The 18,254-nt window shown below is 49.7% G+C and overlaps 1 protein-coding gene across 2 annotated transcripts in view; it reads right to left on the bottom strand.

Moving 5' to 3' along the window:
* LOC118218114 (metastasis-associated protein MTA3-like) overlaps positions 1-18,254 on the bottom strand; it is a 51,217-nt gene that overhangs the window by 24,832 nt on the left and 8,131 nt on the right. For both annotated transcript variants that reach the window (XM_035400530.1, XM_035400531.1), the window contains exons 5-9: positions 17,602-17,728; positions 15,612-15,675; positions 15,373-15,490; positions 4,428-4,530; positions 978-1,077 (exon numbers count right to left, since the gene is read on the bottom strand). In XM_035400530.1, coding sequence (XP_035256421.1) covers positions 978-1,077; positions 4,428-4,530; positions 15,373-15,490; positions 15,612-15,675; positions 17,602-17,728 — 512 coding nt within the window. The remainder of the gene's footprint in view (positions 1-977; positions 1,078-4,427; positions 4,531-15,372; positions 15,491-15,611; positions 15,676-17,601; positions 17,729-18,254) is intronic.

The raw sequence follows: 18,254 nt of genomic DNA on the forward strand, positions 1-18,254 counted from the left end.
CCCAGAAATATGCAGCTCCTCTCCTCCCTGCACCAACACCCCCCCCCCCCCCCCCCCCCCCACCCAAAAAGACTAAATATTTGACTACTGAACTACTCTGTTATGCTGAGATGAAGTGGTGCTCGTACCGCTGAGCAGACAATGAGGTTTGTCCTCTCTGGAGGACTGCGAATCGCCTGCAGGCATATTTAGTTTGATCGGCCCTTAGATTAAAAATGCAGCTCAAAGCCAAGCACCCCCAGCGAATTACCGATTCCAAATATCTCATTTGTTGGCTAATTGAGTTGCAGTCGCATGCTTCCTCTGGGGCGGGCGGGGTCGGGAAGGATTTCAGATAAGCCCTTCGAGCTGGGGCAGCGAGCCGGGCCCCCATTAGCCCAAGCACCAACTGCTTTTCTTCAATGACAATCACAACAAATTAGTGACGGTCAACAGGTTTAAGATTCTTTCGCAACGAAACTTACACAACGCAGTTAAAGCCAAAGCTCGTGAAAGAGAAGAAAGCAAAACAAAGTCCTGCTTAATTACAAAAACCAGTCACTGTGGAATACTGTGCAAACTCTGCCAATAATGGATAAGGGTAACCGATCCTTCAGTGTGGCGTCAGCTCTTGGATTCAATCCCAGGACGGCTGCAGTGTAATGGGACTCAGTCTGACTTAAGAGAGCCTAAAGGAGTTCTGATGCCTCTTAAGAGGCTGGAGCAGCTGGACTGTCTCTCTGGGTGCAGCTGGACTGTCTCTCTGGGTGCAGCTGGACTGTCTCTCTGGGTGCAGCTGGACTGTCTCTCTGGATACAGCTGGACTGTCTCTCTGGGTGCAGCTGGACTGCCTCTCTGGGTGCAGCTGGACTGTCACTCTGCATGCAGCTGGACTGTCTCTCTGGGTACAGCTGGACTGTCTCTCTGGGTGCAGCTGGACTGTCTCTCTGGGTGCAGCTGGACTGTCTCTCTGGGTGCAGCGGGGCGGTTTCTCTCACCAGCGTGATATCTCGAGAGGCCGCGGCGGCGCTCATGTGTAAACTGGGCTGTCTGACGGAGCTGCTGCAGTCCAGCGCCCGGGCGAAGGTCCCCACCGCACTGCGAACAACAGAGCATCCTCATCATCAACATCATCATCGTCATTACTATCATCATCATAACCATCATCATCGTCACTGTCGTTATCGTCATCATCATAACCATCATCGTCATCATCATCATAACCATCATCATCATCGTTATCGACGTCATTGTCATCGTCACCACCACAATCAGCGTTATCAGTATTGCAATCATTAGAACTGCATCAACATCACCACCAGCATCATAACTACGAACAAAACTATCATCATCATGATCAGTAATCATCAATAAACTTCAAAACAAGAGGGAAAGAAACACCAGCTGCTTTAACACCCTTCCGTGCCCTTCCCCGTGCTACAGAACCCTCCTGTGCCCAGTATCAATTTTTTTCAGAATTTGGAAAAGAAACTTTATCAGCTGCCACGTAAAGGGCCAGGAGGGAAACAGGAAACGCAGTCACTGCCACCGCCTGGGGAGTTCAGGTACACCAGAGGAGCCAGAGAGAGAGAGAGAGAGGCTTCACTGGGCCAGACGGTGCCTACACTGGATGTGTTTCCCCCCTCAGGACCCTCAGGACCCTCAGGGATCGATTCGGCCTCCAGGCCGCTCACTACCACCACCGCGGTGTGGCACATCGAGGCCCAGAAAACAACCAGTGTGTGAGCCATTGTTCTGCTAATCCCCCAGGCTTGCCAGCCCAGATAAGGTAGGCAGTGGATCTGCACTGTTTACAATACAGAATGCAGGTTGAGATACAACAGAAGAATACCACAATGAGACTAAACTTTTTTTTTTTTTACTGCCATTGCTGAAGATGTGGATTGGAGATTGTGTGACATTTTTCTGTTTGAATGGAATGAAATAGGACCAAGTGGAGAGAGCCACAAGACAAAGAGTGTGTATAAAATTTTTTTTTAAAAGAGTGAGCGGGATTGCAAACACAGCTCTGAAAGCTGGTGTGTGTAACCTTGAGGTAGGTTGCCATGGGAACCGGTAACAAAGGAAACAACCAGAGTGCTACTGCTGCTTCTGCTGCTGCTTACAGGATCAGCACAACAGGCGTTCCAGCAAGCGTGTGTGTGTATGTTCCAGCGAGTGTGTGTACATGTGCGTTCCAGCAAGTGTGCGTACATGTGTGTGTTCCAGCGAGCACGTATACATGTGTGTTCCAATGAGTGCATACATGTGTGTGTGTTCGAGCAAGTGTGTGCACGTGTGTTCCAGTGGGCATGTGTACATGTGTGTTCCAGCGAGTGCATACATGTGTGTGTGTTCCAGTGAGTGCATACGTGTGTGTGTTCCAGTGAGTGCGTACATGTGTGTGTGTGTTCCAGCGAGTGCATACATGTGTGTGTGTGTTCCAGTGAGTGCGTACATGTGTGTGTGTGTTCCAGCGAGTGCATACATGTGTGTGTGTTCCACTGAGTGCATACATGTGTGTGTGTTCCAGCGAGTGCGTACATGTGTGTGTGTTCCAGCGAGTGCATACATGTGTGTGTGTTCCAGCGAGTGCATAAGTGTGTGTGTGTTCCAGCGAGTGCGTACATGTGTGTGTGTGTTCCAGCGGGCGTGTGCGTCTGCGTGCCCACTATCAATAGCAAGTAGTTTAATTCCAAAACTGATTAACATGCATCATTTTCACCTTGCCAGTGCTCAGGTACACCTCTCGCTGAGTGGCCAACAAGCACACGTATCTCTCCCTCCCTCCTTTTCTCTTACACATTTCCTTTTCAATCTCTACCTGACTAATACACACTTACACCTTTATACCTCTCCACTACAGCCTCTACCCGGCCCACACAGACCTGCAACTCTATTTTGCTACAAATTCTGCAATACCTTTTCCTTAAAACCTCTAATTCTGCAATACCATTCTCTTAAAACCTCAACCTGACTCACACGCGCCTAAACCCTTACCTCACAACCTCATCCCGACCTACACACACCCAAACTTTTCCCAATTCCTCGTAATATGCTTTTGAAATGGACTCCCTGAATGCCTCTCTTGGTGCTGGTAAAATCTATTTTAGACCAAGTGTTTTATTCTAGCACTCTTTTCCTATATGCTCTTCGACGGCTCTTCAAAAAGCAGCCCATCGCTTAGTCTCCTTTAAATGTGCTTGAAGCCAGACAGAAAGAGAATCACGGAACGGTTTTAGCATTTATTCACATCACTATTTCAGCAGATGACCAACCAGCAAAATTTGTATTTCTGGATCCACAACATCAGTCATAACCACTGTTTTAGTATTTCAAGCACTGACAACCGATGTAGACTTTTAAAGTATTAAATGAAGCATATAATTATCAATAGAGCTGAGATATAATGGGTTATTGATGAATTTAATTCTGAGTGAATGTCAGGTGAAGGGAAGGAGGGAATATTTTATTAGCATTAGAGGATTAGATAAGCATTAGAGGATTTATAGATTTATATATAAGCAGATAATGTATCTAAACAAGCAAATTGCTTTTCTACATCATAGAATTTCTACTTTACATATTATTGAATATGCATGGGTATGCACTGAATCAGAATCAGTAAAGGTTACATGTCTAGCTTAAGGCTAAAATAGCACTGTTCCCAGCACACGGATGGATTATTGCCCTGTATGTAGTCTATGCCCACGTGAGAATGTGCATGTATGTAATTGAATGCATTTGTTACAGAGCATATGTGTCTTTTTATTCCTACTATTATTTTTACCTTTAGGTTTTTATGTACGTATCAGGGAGAAATAGGAGCATTCATATTCACCAAAAGGCTACGTTGTACTGTGAGTCCCAACATCACAGTACAGTACAGACCAAGCGTGTGCAGAATAAGTATCTTCTCTGAACATTTAATTTAGGATTTAGGTTTGATAAAGTGGCCAGATGTCCGGTGCCAAGTCCGTGGAATTTGACCAGGACACTGGGGTTAACACCTACAGAAGTACACTTTTGAGAAGGCCATTTTCAATGACCACGGTGAGCAAGGAGCACAGACTAACATGACAATAATGACACAGACAATATTCTGTGCAGCAGGGTGCCCAAACCATTCTATTGGGCTAAGTGAGAAGAGTGCCCCCTACTGGCCCACCAATACCATTTCCAGCAGCAACTTAAGGTTTCTCAGGTCCCTCATCCAACTGCTAACCAAGACTACACCTGCTTACACAGGGTATGTGTGTTACAGAATGCACACGTCTTATGCAGTGCATATATGTTAAGAGTGCACAGCCTTTTGCAGTGCATGAGTGCTACAGAGCGGGTGTATAGTTGCGTAGTGCTTGCGATAGTGTGTACGTCACATGCAGCGTATGCGTTTCACAGTGTCCAGGGGTGTTAGGGAGCCCATCGCTGGAGAGTAAGGACCCTACCGTGCCACCACAAGGAACTGGTCGATCTGCTTGCTGGTGAGCGGACAGTGCGGGTCCCACATCTTCTCCTCCAGTTTGGACAGGTCCCGATCGTCCGGCTCGCCTGAGCGGGAAAAAGAACAAAGCCTCATTTTTGAGGGATAGCGTTTGCTCAGGGCTGTCACTGTCTGTCTGCACGGCTGGTGCTGTGACTTCCTTTTGCATCATCACACCAATCAAACTCAATTTCACAGCCCAAACCTTCGACATAAAAGAAATGCTCATGCCACAGACCGATTCTGCCAAAGGAAACCATTGACACGAATCTTCCATCACAAAACAGTGATGAACAAGTAAAGAAAGAAATTTTTATTGATTGTGCGGCGCGTCACGGAATGGATTCAAGGATTTAAAAGAAATGAAGAGGAAAAATAAGGCTACGACCGGAAGAAAGAAATGGGGAGGGAGAAACGGACAAAAAAATTTCACCAAAAATGCTCCCACAATGCACCTCTGCACTGCTGGAGGGAATCACACCCAATTAATAACGACTTTAATTTAACCGCTGAAGCGGTGTAGCCTCCGCCTTCTGCTCAGAACCAGCTAAACGGACGCAGGATTATTAATAACAACGGAAGAAGTGAACCTGAAGCACAGCTTCGGCTGGGAATTAACAAATAAAGCACCGATCCCAAAATCCCAAAGAGGGAATAAGGAGGGAGAGTTAATCAGACACCCCCCCCCACACTCCCAAACAGCCCCCCCCCCCCCCACTCCCAAACAGCCCCCCCCTCCCCCCCAGGTTGAATAACCATCGCCCTTCTCTCCCACTTCTCACCAGAGACAGAGAGAGAGAGAGAGAGAGAGAGAGAGAGAGAGAGAGAGAGAGATTGGGGGGGGGGGGAGAGAGAGAGAGAGAGAGGGGGGGGGGGGGGAGAGAGAGAGAGAGAGAGAGAGAGAGAGAGAGAGAGAGAGAGAGAGAGAGAGAGAGCATTGATCACCGCTCCCCTCCTTCTGAAGCTAAGACGGATGCGTGTGTCCGATCAGCCGTGCCTTTAAAACTGCCACTGACAGCAGCGGGCAGATCAAAGGAAGTGCTCTCACTTGTGCGCAATTAGGTTTCTTCATTTTAGCCACGGTAAACAAGCCAATGCGCTCGATGGGATGTAAAAACAGAGAGGGCCTGCTCCGTCTCACAGCCGCTCGGGTAATTGGAGCTCAAAGGGACGGGGGCTGGCGGCAGCGCGGGACTGTGGGTGCAGACTCCCACCAGAGGAGCTCCTGAGCGCGGTCCTGCCGAAACGTCCAGTGGCACAGGCACTCTGACCCGCCCCGACCCGGCCCGCCGCTGCCGCCACCGCGGGACCGATTCCTTAAATCGCAACTCGTTCACCGAGGTTTCACTCCCACGCAGACAGAGTGAATTCCCCGTCTACCCGACATGTGCGACTACATCGCTGCTTCGGTCCCGTAGAGCTCCCCGGAGGGAACTCGCCTCCTTTGTGAGACACTCTGCTGGGTAGAGCCCTAATCAATACCTCAACCAACCAGACCCCCCCCGCCCACCGCCCACCCCCCCCCCCCCCCCAGCCCCTCGCACACCGACTCCTGCCCCGACCCTCCTCTCGCTGGAGCCCACGTTTGTTGACCTGATCCCCACACAAATTAAAGGCAGGAACAGGCTGGTTCACCTCTGCCACCCTCCGGTTGCTCACTCTGCATTCTGCTTTGAACCTGGTTCCAAAAAGCCTCAATTAAAATAAAAGACGGCGCAGGACACACATTTAAATTAGCTCTGGGTCACCGATAATTGTTGGGTTCTCTCATCCAGGGACGAATTTCTCTTTCACCGTTTTAGTCTGGGAACATAACAATGTCTTCCCTTGCAGAACTGGGGCTGGGGCTGGAGCTGGAGCTGGGGGGTGGGGGGTGGGGCTGGGGGGTGGGGGGCTCCAGACTTGTTCGACAGGGAAGCAGCAGACAGGCAGCTTAAGTCTGGCCCGACTCCTCAGGTCACAGTGCTCTCCGGTTAGAAGCAGACAGACAGAAAGGCCTTCGTATCGCGGTGGAGGGCACATTTACTTTCCTACAGGCAGAGGAGGAGATTGTGTTTTTTGACACGCACAAGGCGATGCAAAATGTATTTAAACATTTTTTTTTGGGGAGAAAAAAACTGAATACAGAACACGTAACACCCCCCGCCCCCCCCCCTCCATGTCTGAATGAAGTTCGCTCACCGGGCGGGGTGTGATAAACGACTGTTTGAATGCAGCAGTACGCAGTGCCCTGAGGAAGAGCGCATACTTTGGGCAAAGCCTTGCTTTGATGTCCATTTCACACTTTTTTCTTTTGGTGGCGGGGGGAGGGGGGAGGGGGGTGGTAGAGCTGTCAAATTCAGTGGCAGATTTGTCACCATCTTCCTGTCTTTTCACACATCTTTCTAAACTGACAGCAGAGAGGCACTGTTCTGATGTTTACCTGGATTGTGTGTGCGTCAGACACAAGTGCACGCACACATGTGAGCATGTACACACACACACACACACACACACACACACACACACACACACCATCCTGCATCAAGCTGCTTTTCTGGGAATTTACCCAGAGTGCTCGACTCTGGCTCTGTTTACCCCCCCTCTCTCCTGCAGACAGCAAACACAGCCTCTACCTCTGCAGCCCATCACCACGGTGACAGCCCTTCAGTGCGTTTTAAACGCCCTGCATTGGCCATGTCCAAACGCTCCGGACTGTCAGCGTCTGCCTCAGGCCCCTGTTGGGGGGGGGGGGGGCACCGAATGTGCCGGCGAGGTGAGACCTCGCCCCACGCGAGGCGGCCGACCCCATCTTTCACGACTCGGTCACACCTGGACCGTGGGAGACCGCTGATGTCCAGCAGAGTGAGAGCATTCCGTCTCCTCGGCGATGCCCCCGCCTGCTCCTGACCCTGCCAGGCAGGAGAGGCAGCTCAGGCGGCCGGTCCGATGCTAGGCTGAGTGATGGGCTGAGTGATGGGCTGGGTGATGGGCTGAGTGATGGGCTGAGTGACAGCCGCGCTGGGCTCACAGACGGGAGGGGTGTTCACAGCGCCGCGACTGAAATCTCTATCAAGTGTCAAGCGTGCGCAAAGGTTCTCTAAGAAACAAAAGAAAGATTCAATAAACACCGTGACCGCCACCCTGACTCATTCAAATGAATGAGTGACAGGCTAAGGCCCAGGAAATCAGCAGGGCACACACAAATTCAAATGCATCTTTACCTCAGCTTGTTCCCCCGGTTTGCCCTAGCAGCCCTGCTCGAGCTCCCCGGTTCCCCACCACTCCGCGCAGCTCTGAGTGACAGCCCTCTGAGAATAACAGCGCAGACGAGCGCTACGCTGAGCCGCTCGTTCCAGCACGCTAACAGCCGCTCGTCTAAGCCCCTCCCTACGGGTGCAGCCACAGGTGGGCAGATCTGAAGATCATGTGAAACTGGGAACGTTCTGATAAAATACCTTTCTGAGAAGCACATTTCTGATGCCCTATTAATTCCACTGGCTTTTGCAGTAGTAAGGCACTTATGGAGATGTTCTCTGTGCCATAAAAATTTGTTCCGTTTCACTGACAAGTAGAAATAACAGAGAATTACAGGAAAAAGGGGGGAAGTCCCATGTGCCACAAAGTGGTCCTGAGAAGGTTTTCACACACATATATTCGTTTTGACGGGTGGGGCTCAGGATCAATCCCCCCGCAAACAATACTTCAGATAAAATTGATCCATTCAGGATGCAGATGCAAGATCAATGAGAGAATTGATCATTTTGTACACTCTACATTAATATTTCAAATCTCAAATTTCTACTGCTGGATCACAGTAGTCGCGTTAGCTTGTTAGGCAAATGTTTCATGAGCTAGCTGTAACGAGAAAACTCAAGCACCTCAAGCTACACACTGCACCATTGTGCCATGTGCCAAAACTCAAGAAGAACTGGAAATGTGAAAGGCCAAATTCAATGGATTACAACATATTACACGGGCGAGAAGCAGGAAATGACACATTTCTTTATCGCTGACACGGGTCAGTGAACAGGGAGGTCTCTGACTCACTTGGAGAAGCCAATGAAGGTCACTGCCCAGCGGTGATAAAGACCACAATACACCACTGACAAAGACTACACGCATTCTCAGAGAAACATTTCTGAACCACGAAACCATGAAAAGCCACTGAGTAAAACTGTACTTACACAGAGAAATGTTATGAGCTGCCATTTAGACCATTAAATGAAATAGGCAATTGGTACAATTGAGCACTGAAAAAGACAGCACACCAACACTGAGAAAGGCGACCAGGACCACTGACAAACACTACAGGCCAGCAGTAAGAAATGATAAGCACCCCTCACAAAGACAACAGAAGAGCAAAACAGCTTCAGTTATACCAGCAACACCGTAAATCAGCACTGAGCAAATGTATAAACAAGTCGAGCCCACACACAGATCTCAGTAATGATCTGAAGAGAAACAGTACCTTATATTAGTATTAGGGCACCAACACAACTACCACAGTGATCAATGACAGCATAAGAACAGCTCTGTTATGCCATATATTTTTCACGGCTGGAGCAAACAGAAAATGTTTGCTAAACACGGGTCCTTTTTTTGGCATGAGTTTCATCACACGAGTACCTGCCTCACAGCGTCCATTTTAAAGAGGGGAACATGGAGTTAGCACACCGCGGGGTAGGGTAACTGCATCCTGGGAGAGTCCAGGGGACAACAAAGGGATTTGTTATGAGCGCGTCATTAAAAACGGGCATATCCGTTTCAGAGAGTGAGCGATGACAACGAAAAGAACAGGCTAATCGATGCTTAGCGTGCCCCGTATCGCACAACACTCAGTAGAGAATGACACCAGAGGGGTACGGACACCATCGCTGGAGAGACAGGTCCTTTAAGTGATTCACTTCCCTTGAGGGTGTGTGGGGTGTAATCGCTCTGAACTCTGAAGACTGAATTATTCATAGTGAGAGGAGGAGACAGGGTGGAGACAAGAGAAAGGAAGAAAGGAGAGAGGTAGAGGAGAGAACAACTGTATTGTTCATCTTTTGCCTGTTTTTTGGGAAGTGAAGCAGCTGTCATCCTGGTCTCTCTTCTATAGAGTAGTGAGCAGTAGAAAGCACACAGCAAAGAATGAGGGAGAGATAAAGTCCTTTCATTCTCGTAATGTACCTGTCATCATCTTTAATAATATACTGGGATGGGGATGAAACAGGACTTAACACTGAGGGAGATAACACTGGTTAGACAGTGATCATTTCCCAGTGATCAGGTGGTGACGGAAGAATCTGGCTCCACAGAGACCAAAGGGGGTGCTTTGAGCATGGCTGACCTCTCCAAGCTAGCAGGCCCGGCCTCAGCTCAGGCTGAGCCCAGGTCATCCCCATGGTAATGGCGGGCTGTGTCACCAAGGACAGCGCTCAAAAGGAAACCAGAGAGGAAAGCCTCCCCTCAACTCACCCGACCGCACACAGTACCTTCCCAGGAGACAATCGGCACTCTGAATGCTAGACACTAGACCAGCAAGAAATCTACTTTGCAGAGCCTCATAATAAACAAACCCACACACCTGGCTTACGCAGCCAGCAATCTGAGCGCAGAAGTAATTACCGAGAAGAGGGCGTCCGCTCCTCCGTCTCCACAAAAAAATAAGTGTCAAGTGAGTTTTCGGAGAAGAACCCTGAAACGACCCCACCTATATTGCGCACTCAAGGACCCATTAGAATTTTAAATCAGGAGAGGCGATGAATCAGCAGATGGAGAGAAATAAAAACCATGATGGGGGTCGATTGAGAAGCGGCCACCTGTCGCCCCTCATCAGCGACGTGGATCTTACCGATGCAGAAATCCTCTTCGCCTTATATCGCCCCATATTTTTTTTTGCCGTTCGGTCCGTAACCGTCGCGTTCGCGGGACTCATAAGTGCCAAACTGAATTTGTGGAGGCCGGCATCACTGGGTGTGGATGCGAGTTCAAAGCAGGCCGTCTAACCTTAATGTCTGCGGTCTGAGGCACAGTCACGTCATGACTGAAGAGGCCAGGCACCCCAGAGGTTTCAGACAAGTCGCTCAGAATTACTGGAGCGGCAGTTTAAATAATCAGCGCTGGTGAGTGCTCATGAGAGGAGGAGGCCGGCCATGTAGACCGACACGGTTCTGCCTGCTAATCCTCTCTGCAGCAGGAGAACCTCGCACGGCACAGTGTCCCCCCGTGAGGGGCGCTGTAAAGGCACAGCGCAAACAAATGCATGGCGACCCTCACAGTCCCACCAGCGCATCGCCAACAAATCCTGGACATGCGCTCAGACACTGCACGGCTGCAGTTCCCGCATCAGTAACTGCATCGGTAAATCTCACTCAAAGTATGAAAAAGATAAGCCTATTTCTTGCTGTCTTCAGAAGACAACACAAAGAGCCTGATCATGACACATGCTGTGTTCACCCTGACAAGAGCACAGCACCCCTAAGATTCAGAAAAATGACTCCTGATGACATCGATCAAATCTATCATCTACATACTACGTGTGGCCATAATTTGGCGCAGCAAAACAATGTTCCCGTGTCTTATCCCTTATTTTGTAAGAGAGTATGCAGCCAGTTCCTTGTTTTCCTTGCCTCAAGCTCCCATAATCCATTGCAAAGTCATTGCCTGTGTCACAGCTTTTGGTGAACTGCTTGACAGATTACAGCACAATCGCCCAGCATGACACATTTTAAAAGGTACGTTTCATAACTTACGAAGTAACAATGAAGCTACTCTTCACTATACAGTACTAAGATTACTAGCACAATAAATATACGTAATAATATGCAGATTAAGCTAAGGGTATTTAAATTTCCCATTAAGGCACACCAAGCAGGGGCACACACGCACACTTGCCAGGTAAGAACCAGCTGGGTTGCCATCACCTGAGATCAGGTACCTCTGACTAATGAGTTGAGCTAGTGCCAATAAACAGCCAAATGCAAGGTGCATCATAATTATCCATGAATGATTAATTACCAAAACCAATTGGGGGAAAAAACCACTTGCAGTAATGAAGTTAATAATAGATAAACTATAATAGAAAAATAAATATTTTATTATTTTTTTCCCTCCAAAACCAACAATGCAGGCATATACAGAATTGCACATATCCTTTGGTGCTCAGGAGGATTGTGGAGAAATGGCATAAATGCTAGTCACTGATTGGCTTTCTGGAGACAAAATCAGTCACTATCAATGGAGGATTAATGGCCAATTTACAAAACTTGTCATGCAAAACAGGCAATTACGCAAGCAAGAGGACTACAGTGAGTGGCAATTAGGGAAGACGGCAACCCCATAAATACTGCAGGGAGCCTGAATCATGCCCACCTGTCTGGCAATCTAAAAAATCAAGGAATGCATCACACAGATAATTTTGCATTTTTACCGACAGGTGGGGAGAAAAAACCCGTGACTAGGTGTCACATGACTTCAGTGGCACAGAAGGCAAGTTATTTAAAGCTTACGGTAGCGGCACAATACCGGGACAAAACTGTTCATTCCTCTCATCTGTATTCAGAGGAGTCTCCAGCACAACCAATAATGGAGTCTTCTCTGCATCCTCAGCAGCCATTCTTAAGCAGCTCCACAATCATACACCACGGTTGGCCTAAGCCTGTTCTAGTCTCTTATTTAAAGAGAAGCCTTGTGAAATAACGTGAACCTATTGGGCTTTGTTTCATAATGAAGACCCAGAGGAGAGAACATGGCTACAGCACACAAACCACCATTTAAAACCCTCAATTTGCTAATGACAGCCCTTGACTCGATAATTCGTACATTTGGAACCGCTAATTGTAAGCTTCGTTTGAATCAGTCATGAGAGGTTAACAACAAAACGGAGGGGCTGCAATCAGTAAATTGAAAGTTCAAATGAACAAGAGGGAATAATTAGAATTTGATGTAGTCACACTCAATCAATACATTTTCCCTTTTTTGTGAAAGAACCAGTGGAAGCACAGTGCAATACAGTGTAGCGTAATGTAGTACGGTGTAGTATACTACACTACACTATACTGTAGCGTAGTGAAGTAGAGTGTAGTGTACTGAAAAAGATCCCATGGTGTACCATTTCGGTTCATATTGCTAGCAGACAAAAGCTGATGCATATTCACGCTGCGTTTTAGCAGTATCGTTTTACAGAAGGAAGGAACACGCTGAGCAGTCTGCTCAACCGACAACAGGTGCTCAACCGAACAGCTAGACCCCTCACTGCAGTCCCTGCTGCTAATCATCTGGTAGAGCGGCTTCGCTAAGGCTGACACGAATATAAAAATCCTCACGTGTCACTTCCTGTGCGTCATTTTGCCACGTCTCCATCGCGCTGTGGAGACTGCCAGGACAGGGGCTGCACGCACTCATTTTTCTCCTCCAGGGACCAAAGACCAGCTTTTCTGCAAAACTTTGCTTTCGGTCATAATGAGGTCATATGCCGGTCGTAAATTCCGCGGTTTTGCCGCGTGAGGTGGACTAACCGCTGTACGCATATCCGCCAGCGAAATCTCAAATCACATGCGCCTGAGGAAGCCCAAGGGGCATCCAGGTGCACCTATCCCGAGAAAGCATTCCTGGCGGATCTGAGCCATTGTGACTGGTTAGTGAATTAAATCACTCGCTCGCTCCGATTTCCCACCCGCAGCCTCTGCGGCTGCTTCAGAAGTGAAGTGAGATCTCACAGCCTGTGCTCAGCCAGCCTGACTTCCAGCTTATTCCCAACAGACCCAGCCCTGACTGAGTTTCCATCTCAAGATAAAAACACAATGGCATGCATCCTACGCGATATGTTAATACCATTATCACAAGTCAACTAAATGAAAACGAAATCTATTCTCCGTGAAATATATATATATAATTCTTTCAGCAGAAAACAGAACATATCATTGGGCTTATTGCAGAACAGGATTTTAAACAGGATAACCAGACCTATAGAATAGTACTGTAAAATAAAGAGGAAAAACTTAAGAAAAGCTTAAACGTGAAAACACACAATGTTATGACTGTCATTATTAGTAAACACTCTTGCTCAGATTAAACGATCTGACCGAATTCTGGGTGGTTTGCGCACAGTTTTGCAGCAGTACTTGTCCTATTCCGCATCTCCCTTCTATTTCATGAATCATCTGAGCACGATGCAAAGGAGGGCGATGAGTCTCTTCTGACAGTACTGCTCGCCTCCACAGTCGTGTCAAAATCGCACACCAAAGTGTGTCTGAGAATCAGAAAATAGCATAACAGGATGGAGTCTGCTTCTATTGTCAAAACAGAGAAGAGAAAAAATTACCTGCCAGGGGGGGTTTCATCAATAACGCTCACAGCTTTCTGTTCCAGGATATTCAAGAGAAATTCCCGCTTACAGTCGGGAATGCAAAAACTAGCCTTTCAAACTTCTAGCTTTAATTAGCATTGGACTAACCTGAATTCACACAGCGATGAAAACAGCAGCACACTTGAAATGAACTAAAAATTTGGTAGACTGGAAGCTGGGAAAAGTACGGTAAAGTAGAGAAACGTGTGACAAACTATGAGAACCGTGCCTTCCGCCGAGAACAGAGGCAGACTTCAGCGAACTGAGGTAAACAAAAGCAACTGGGCAAAGAGAGCAGGAAGGAGTCTGGCAAGATGAAAGACTGAAAGACTTCCTCTCGAGAACATTGGTACAATTTCACGCCTGGTCGCTCCCCCCCTCCCCTCCCCCATTCCCCCTAAATCCGGCTGTGAGATAATGTGCCCAATTTTGCTCCGGATGCTTTGATGCTTACAAATAAAAACTGTCATTGCACTTTTTCTGAGACAAATCGCCAATGTGTCACTTTATACCTCCAGCACTAAAAAAGCAAGTGTCAGCTCCGCACATTAAACATCCAGATGACTGCTCCCCACCAAAATAAAAAATTCTCTCGAATCGATGTCTCAGCGGGCATAAATCTATGTCTCAGAAAGTGTTAACCGGATTTTTTTCGTAGCAACCTCCAGAGAAACACATTTCTGAAACAGACTTGGAAAGGAAAGGAACTTCAGCAGAACCCGCGAGCTGACTGACGCATGTCCTCTGTACATTTTAAAGTGAGCAGAAATAATCATGCAAAAACAGGCCAGCGCGACTCGAGACCTCCATCGTAGCTCTGAGGTGAACTCAAACTTCACGGCTGCACCCCTGATTAGAATATGAAATGCTGGAGACAGAACGACTGTACTCAATGTACAATAAGCAACAACATTTTGCAATAGAGTCAGTAGCACTGCTTTTCCTACTGAATGGCTGATGGAAAGTAATGAAAAAAACAAAACTACCATTTCTCTTACTAAGCTGCAGGGAGAAACTAACAAGATCCACAGAGATTATACCCTGGGACTGGACTGGCGCCTGTAGCTTCATAGCAAAGGGAGGGAACAGGAGGGGGTGGGGGGTTGTGTCAGACGGGCAAGGGGTGTTGCTTGGTAACTAGTTGAGGTTGAGGGGAGTGGGGGCTGTATTCCAAGCCTTAGTGGAGATACACCTCCTTTTGCTGCCCAGTGGATATGTCCCAGGTCTAGTTTAATGGAATTTTAATGTGTAGTTGGCTTATGGGAATTATGGCTGCATATTAAGAGGGCTATTTCCAGTGCTTGGAGCACTGTGCCATGGATCAACAGACACAGAGGGATCCTCGAGGGTGTGTGGAGCGTGGCTGAGTGGGGTGTGAATGGAGGTAGGGTGTAGGGGTAGGTGGGGTATGGGTGGAGGAAGGGTGTGGGTGCAGGTAGGGTATGGATGAAGGTAGGGTGTGGGTGAAGATAGGGAATGGGTAAACAAAGTGTGGGTGGAGGGACACGCTCATGCAGTGGAGGGAGCAGAGGGCGTAGTTCTGGAGTGTGTGGATGGAGGTACGGCGTGTTTGGAGGTGGGGTGCGGGGGGTGAACTCACCCTCCTGTAGCATGTCCGGGACGTCGGCCTGGAAGCGCGGGCCCACGCGGATCTCGCCCTTGTCTGCCAGCAGGGTCTTCTGCGTGGGGTCGTACACCAGCGAGTAGAAGAAGGTGTCCTGGGTGGGGAGAAAGGGCGGGACGTTTGAGCCCGAAAGCGTCTGACGCAAACAGCTCTCGTGCTCGCGCACGGACCGTCAGACACAGCCGTCCCGCTCCCAGTCCCGGGCTCCACCCTACCTCTTTATCCAGGTAGGAGAGGACCGCTTCTGTTTCGTTCAGGAGCGCCACACTGCATTTCCCCCTGAAAGAGAAAAAACACACCGAACGCAGGGTTCAGAGCAAGCCGTGCGACCAAAGAGACGAGCCCCATCCCATCCTCCTCCATCTCCCGCAGTACCGCTTTCTCTCCCTTCATCCCTCCATCTCCATCCCTCCATATTCTGTGTGTTGCACCAGGCTCCCCCATTTGGAGCCTACTTCCACAGAAGCGTAGCCGAGAGAGGGGCAGTCACGTTTTCCACAGAGGGGTTTTGTGGGTGGGTGGGTGGATGGATGGATGGATGGATGGATACGCAGAGTGAAAGAGCGCGGTGTCGTTTCCTGTTCTCTCTCTCTCTCGGCTGAGTGAGGGTGCACTCATGGGCACTGCCTGCACACCAGCGGGGGACGGTGCCGGTGCAAACGCAGTGATGGAGAGAGAGGTTTCAAACAGATACGCACCTGCAGCACCAGCTGAGCTGACAACCTGGCGCTTCTGCCCGGCAGCAGAAGGGCAGTGAACTCCGCATGGCTAATGAGCGCGGCTGATCAGGGAGGATCCCGAGCGCAGCTGATTGGGGAGGATCCCGCGCATGTGTAATGAGCGCAGCTGATTGGGGAGGATCCCACGCATGTGCACCCAGAAACACACACGCACGCACGCACGCACGCACGCACGCACACACACACACACACACACACACACACACACACACACACGTGCGCACGCACGCTCATGTGCACATTTACTCACACAATGCGTAAATATAAACAAGCACATATACCCAGACAAAGACATACATACACTCTCAGGCTGCGCGCGCACACACACACACACACACACACACACACAGACTCTTGAGCTGCAGAAATACTAGCACGCATACACAAACACATAAGCTGAGGTCACACGCGCAGTCCTCTTACGGACATTACAAAAAGCCTGTGATGAAGACGCAAGGATAAGGGGCCAAATGCAGAACTCAACTCAAGGGACCAGACAGTGTGAACGGGACGCCCCGAGACTGCGCCGATCAGCTCTCAGCACCCCCTCCAAACACACACAGCGCACACGGACTCCACCGTCCACCCCCGCTCAGGTGAACACCTCCGTTACCCCGCTGCGCTGGCTTAATGCTGCACGCCTTTACTTTCATAATGTCTGCAGGAATATAACCAGGAGGGGCCTGGGCTTGTAACTCAAAGGTTGCGGGCTTCATTCCCGGATCCAGGCCCTTCTGGAAACCTTAACTGCTCCAATATAACACCCCGCTGTATATATGACCTGCATGTAAAAACATAAACTGGGGTAGTCAGTCTTGGTAGGAGCGTCCGCTGAAAGGCTGAATGCGATATAAACGCGATGCGTACGCGCTGGACGGAGGGACGGAGGCGACAGCACGGAAAGGGAAATGAGCGCGGGCAGACGGGGTCTCATCGCAGTAAAACGCTCCTGGCGAAGGGGAGCAGCAGAGACAGCGGATCGCGGATTAGCCGCGCGGTTTTATAGAGACAGGGGTCTGTGCCAAACAGCTGGGTCCGGTGGCCGGACCAATCGAACCGTGAGCCCAGACGTAACGGATCCGGAGGAAAAAGGTCAACGTCAGCATTTCTCTCCGGCTGCGCTGTGAAGCCCAGCACGTCGCTGGGGTGGGTGGGGGTGAGAGGGGTGGGAAAATGAGGTAGGGGGGTGGTGCATATTTGGACCTGCCCATGTCCATGCCCACCCCCCCCCCAGTGCCCTCCGAGTCCATTCATCTTTCCCGGTATCTGCCCTGCCCCCCCCAGCGCTGTGTTATCTGGCTAATGCCCCTTTGCCATTTCTGGAGCTCTTAAAAAGGTACAGGAGGCTGACTGAAAGGTCCAATGAAAGCGCGAGAGAAACGCGTGCGTTCTTGTTTCCGTGCGTGCGCATGCGTGGGTGTGCGTTTGTCGGCGGGCGGGCGGGCGGGCAGGTGGGCGGGCTCACCGGATGTGCGTTGCCGGGAGCGACTCGTACTGGCGGGACAGGAAGAGCTCTCGATGGCGCAGCTGGTGCTTCTGTTTGTCCGTGAGCTCTGGCTCGCTGGGGCTCTCCTTCTCCTCCTCCAGGTCCTCTGCACACAGGACGCACGGAGAAAACACGCACACGTGAGGACACGCCTCCGACACGGACACACACACACACACGGGACGCACAGAGAAAACACACACAAGTGAGGACACGCCTCCGAACCCCACCACACACACACACACACACACACACACACACACACACACACACACGGGACGCACGGAGAAAACACGCACAAGTGAGGACACGCCTGCGACACGGACACACACACACACACACACACACACGGGACGCACGGAGAAAACACGCACAAGTGAGGACACGCCTCCGACACGGACAGGGAGAACCCCACCACACACACACACACACACACACACACACACACGGGACGCACGGAGAAAACACACACAAGTGAGGACACGCCTCCGACACAGACAGGGAGAACCCCACCACACACACACACACACACACACACACACACACACACAGGACGCACGGAGAAAACACGCCTCAGACACACTGCGCACGCATAAAAGTAACGATTCGTCTCTGCCAAGGACAGTGGGAAC

Source organism: Anguilla anguilla, chromosome 18 (genome assembly GCF_013347855.1).
Source record: "Anguilla anguilla isolate fAngAng1 chromosome 18, fAngAng1.pri, whole genome shotgun sequence".
Taxonomy (NCBI): Eukaryota; Metazoa; Chordata; class Actinopteri; order Anguilliformes; family Anguillidae; genus Anguilla; species Anguilla anguilla.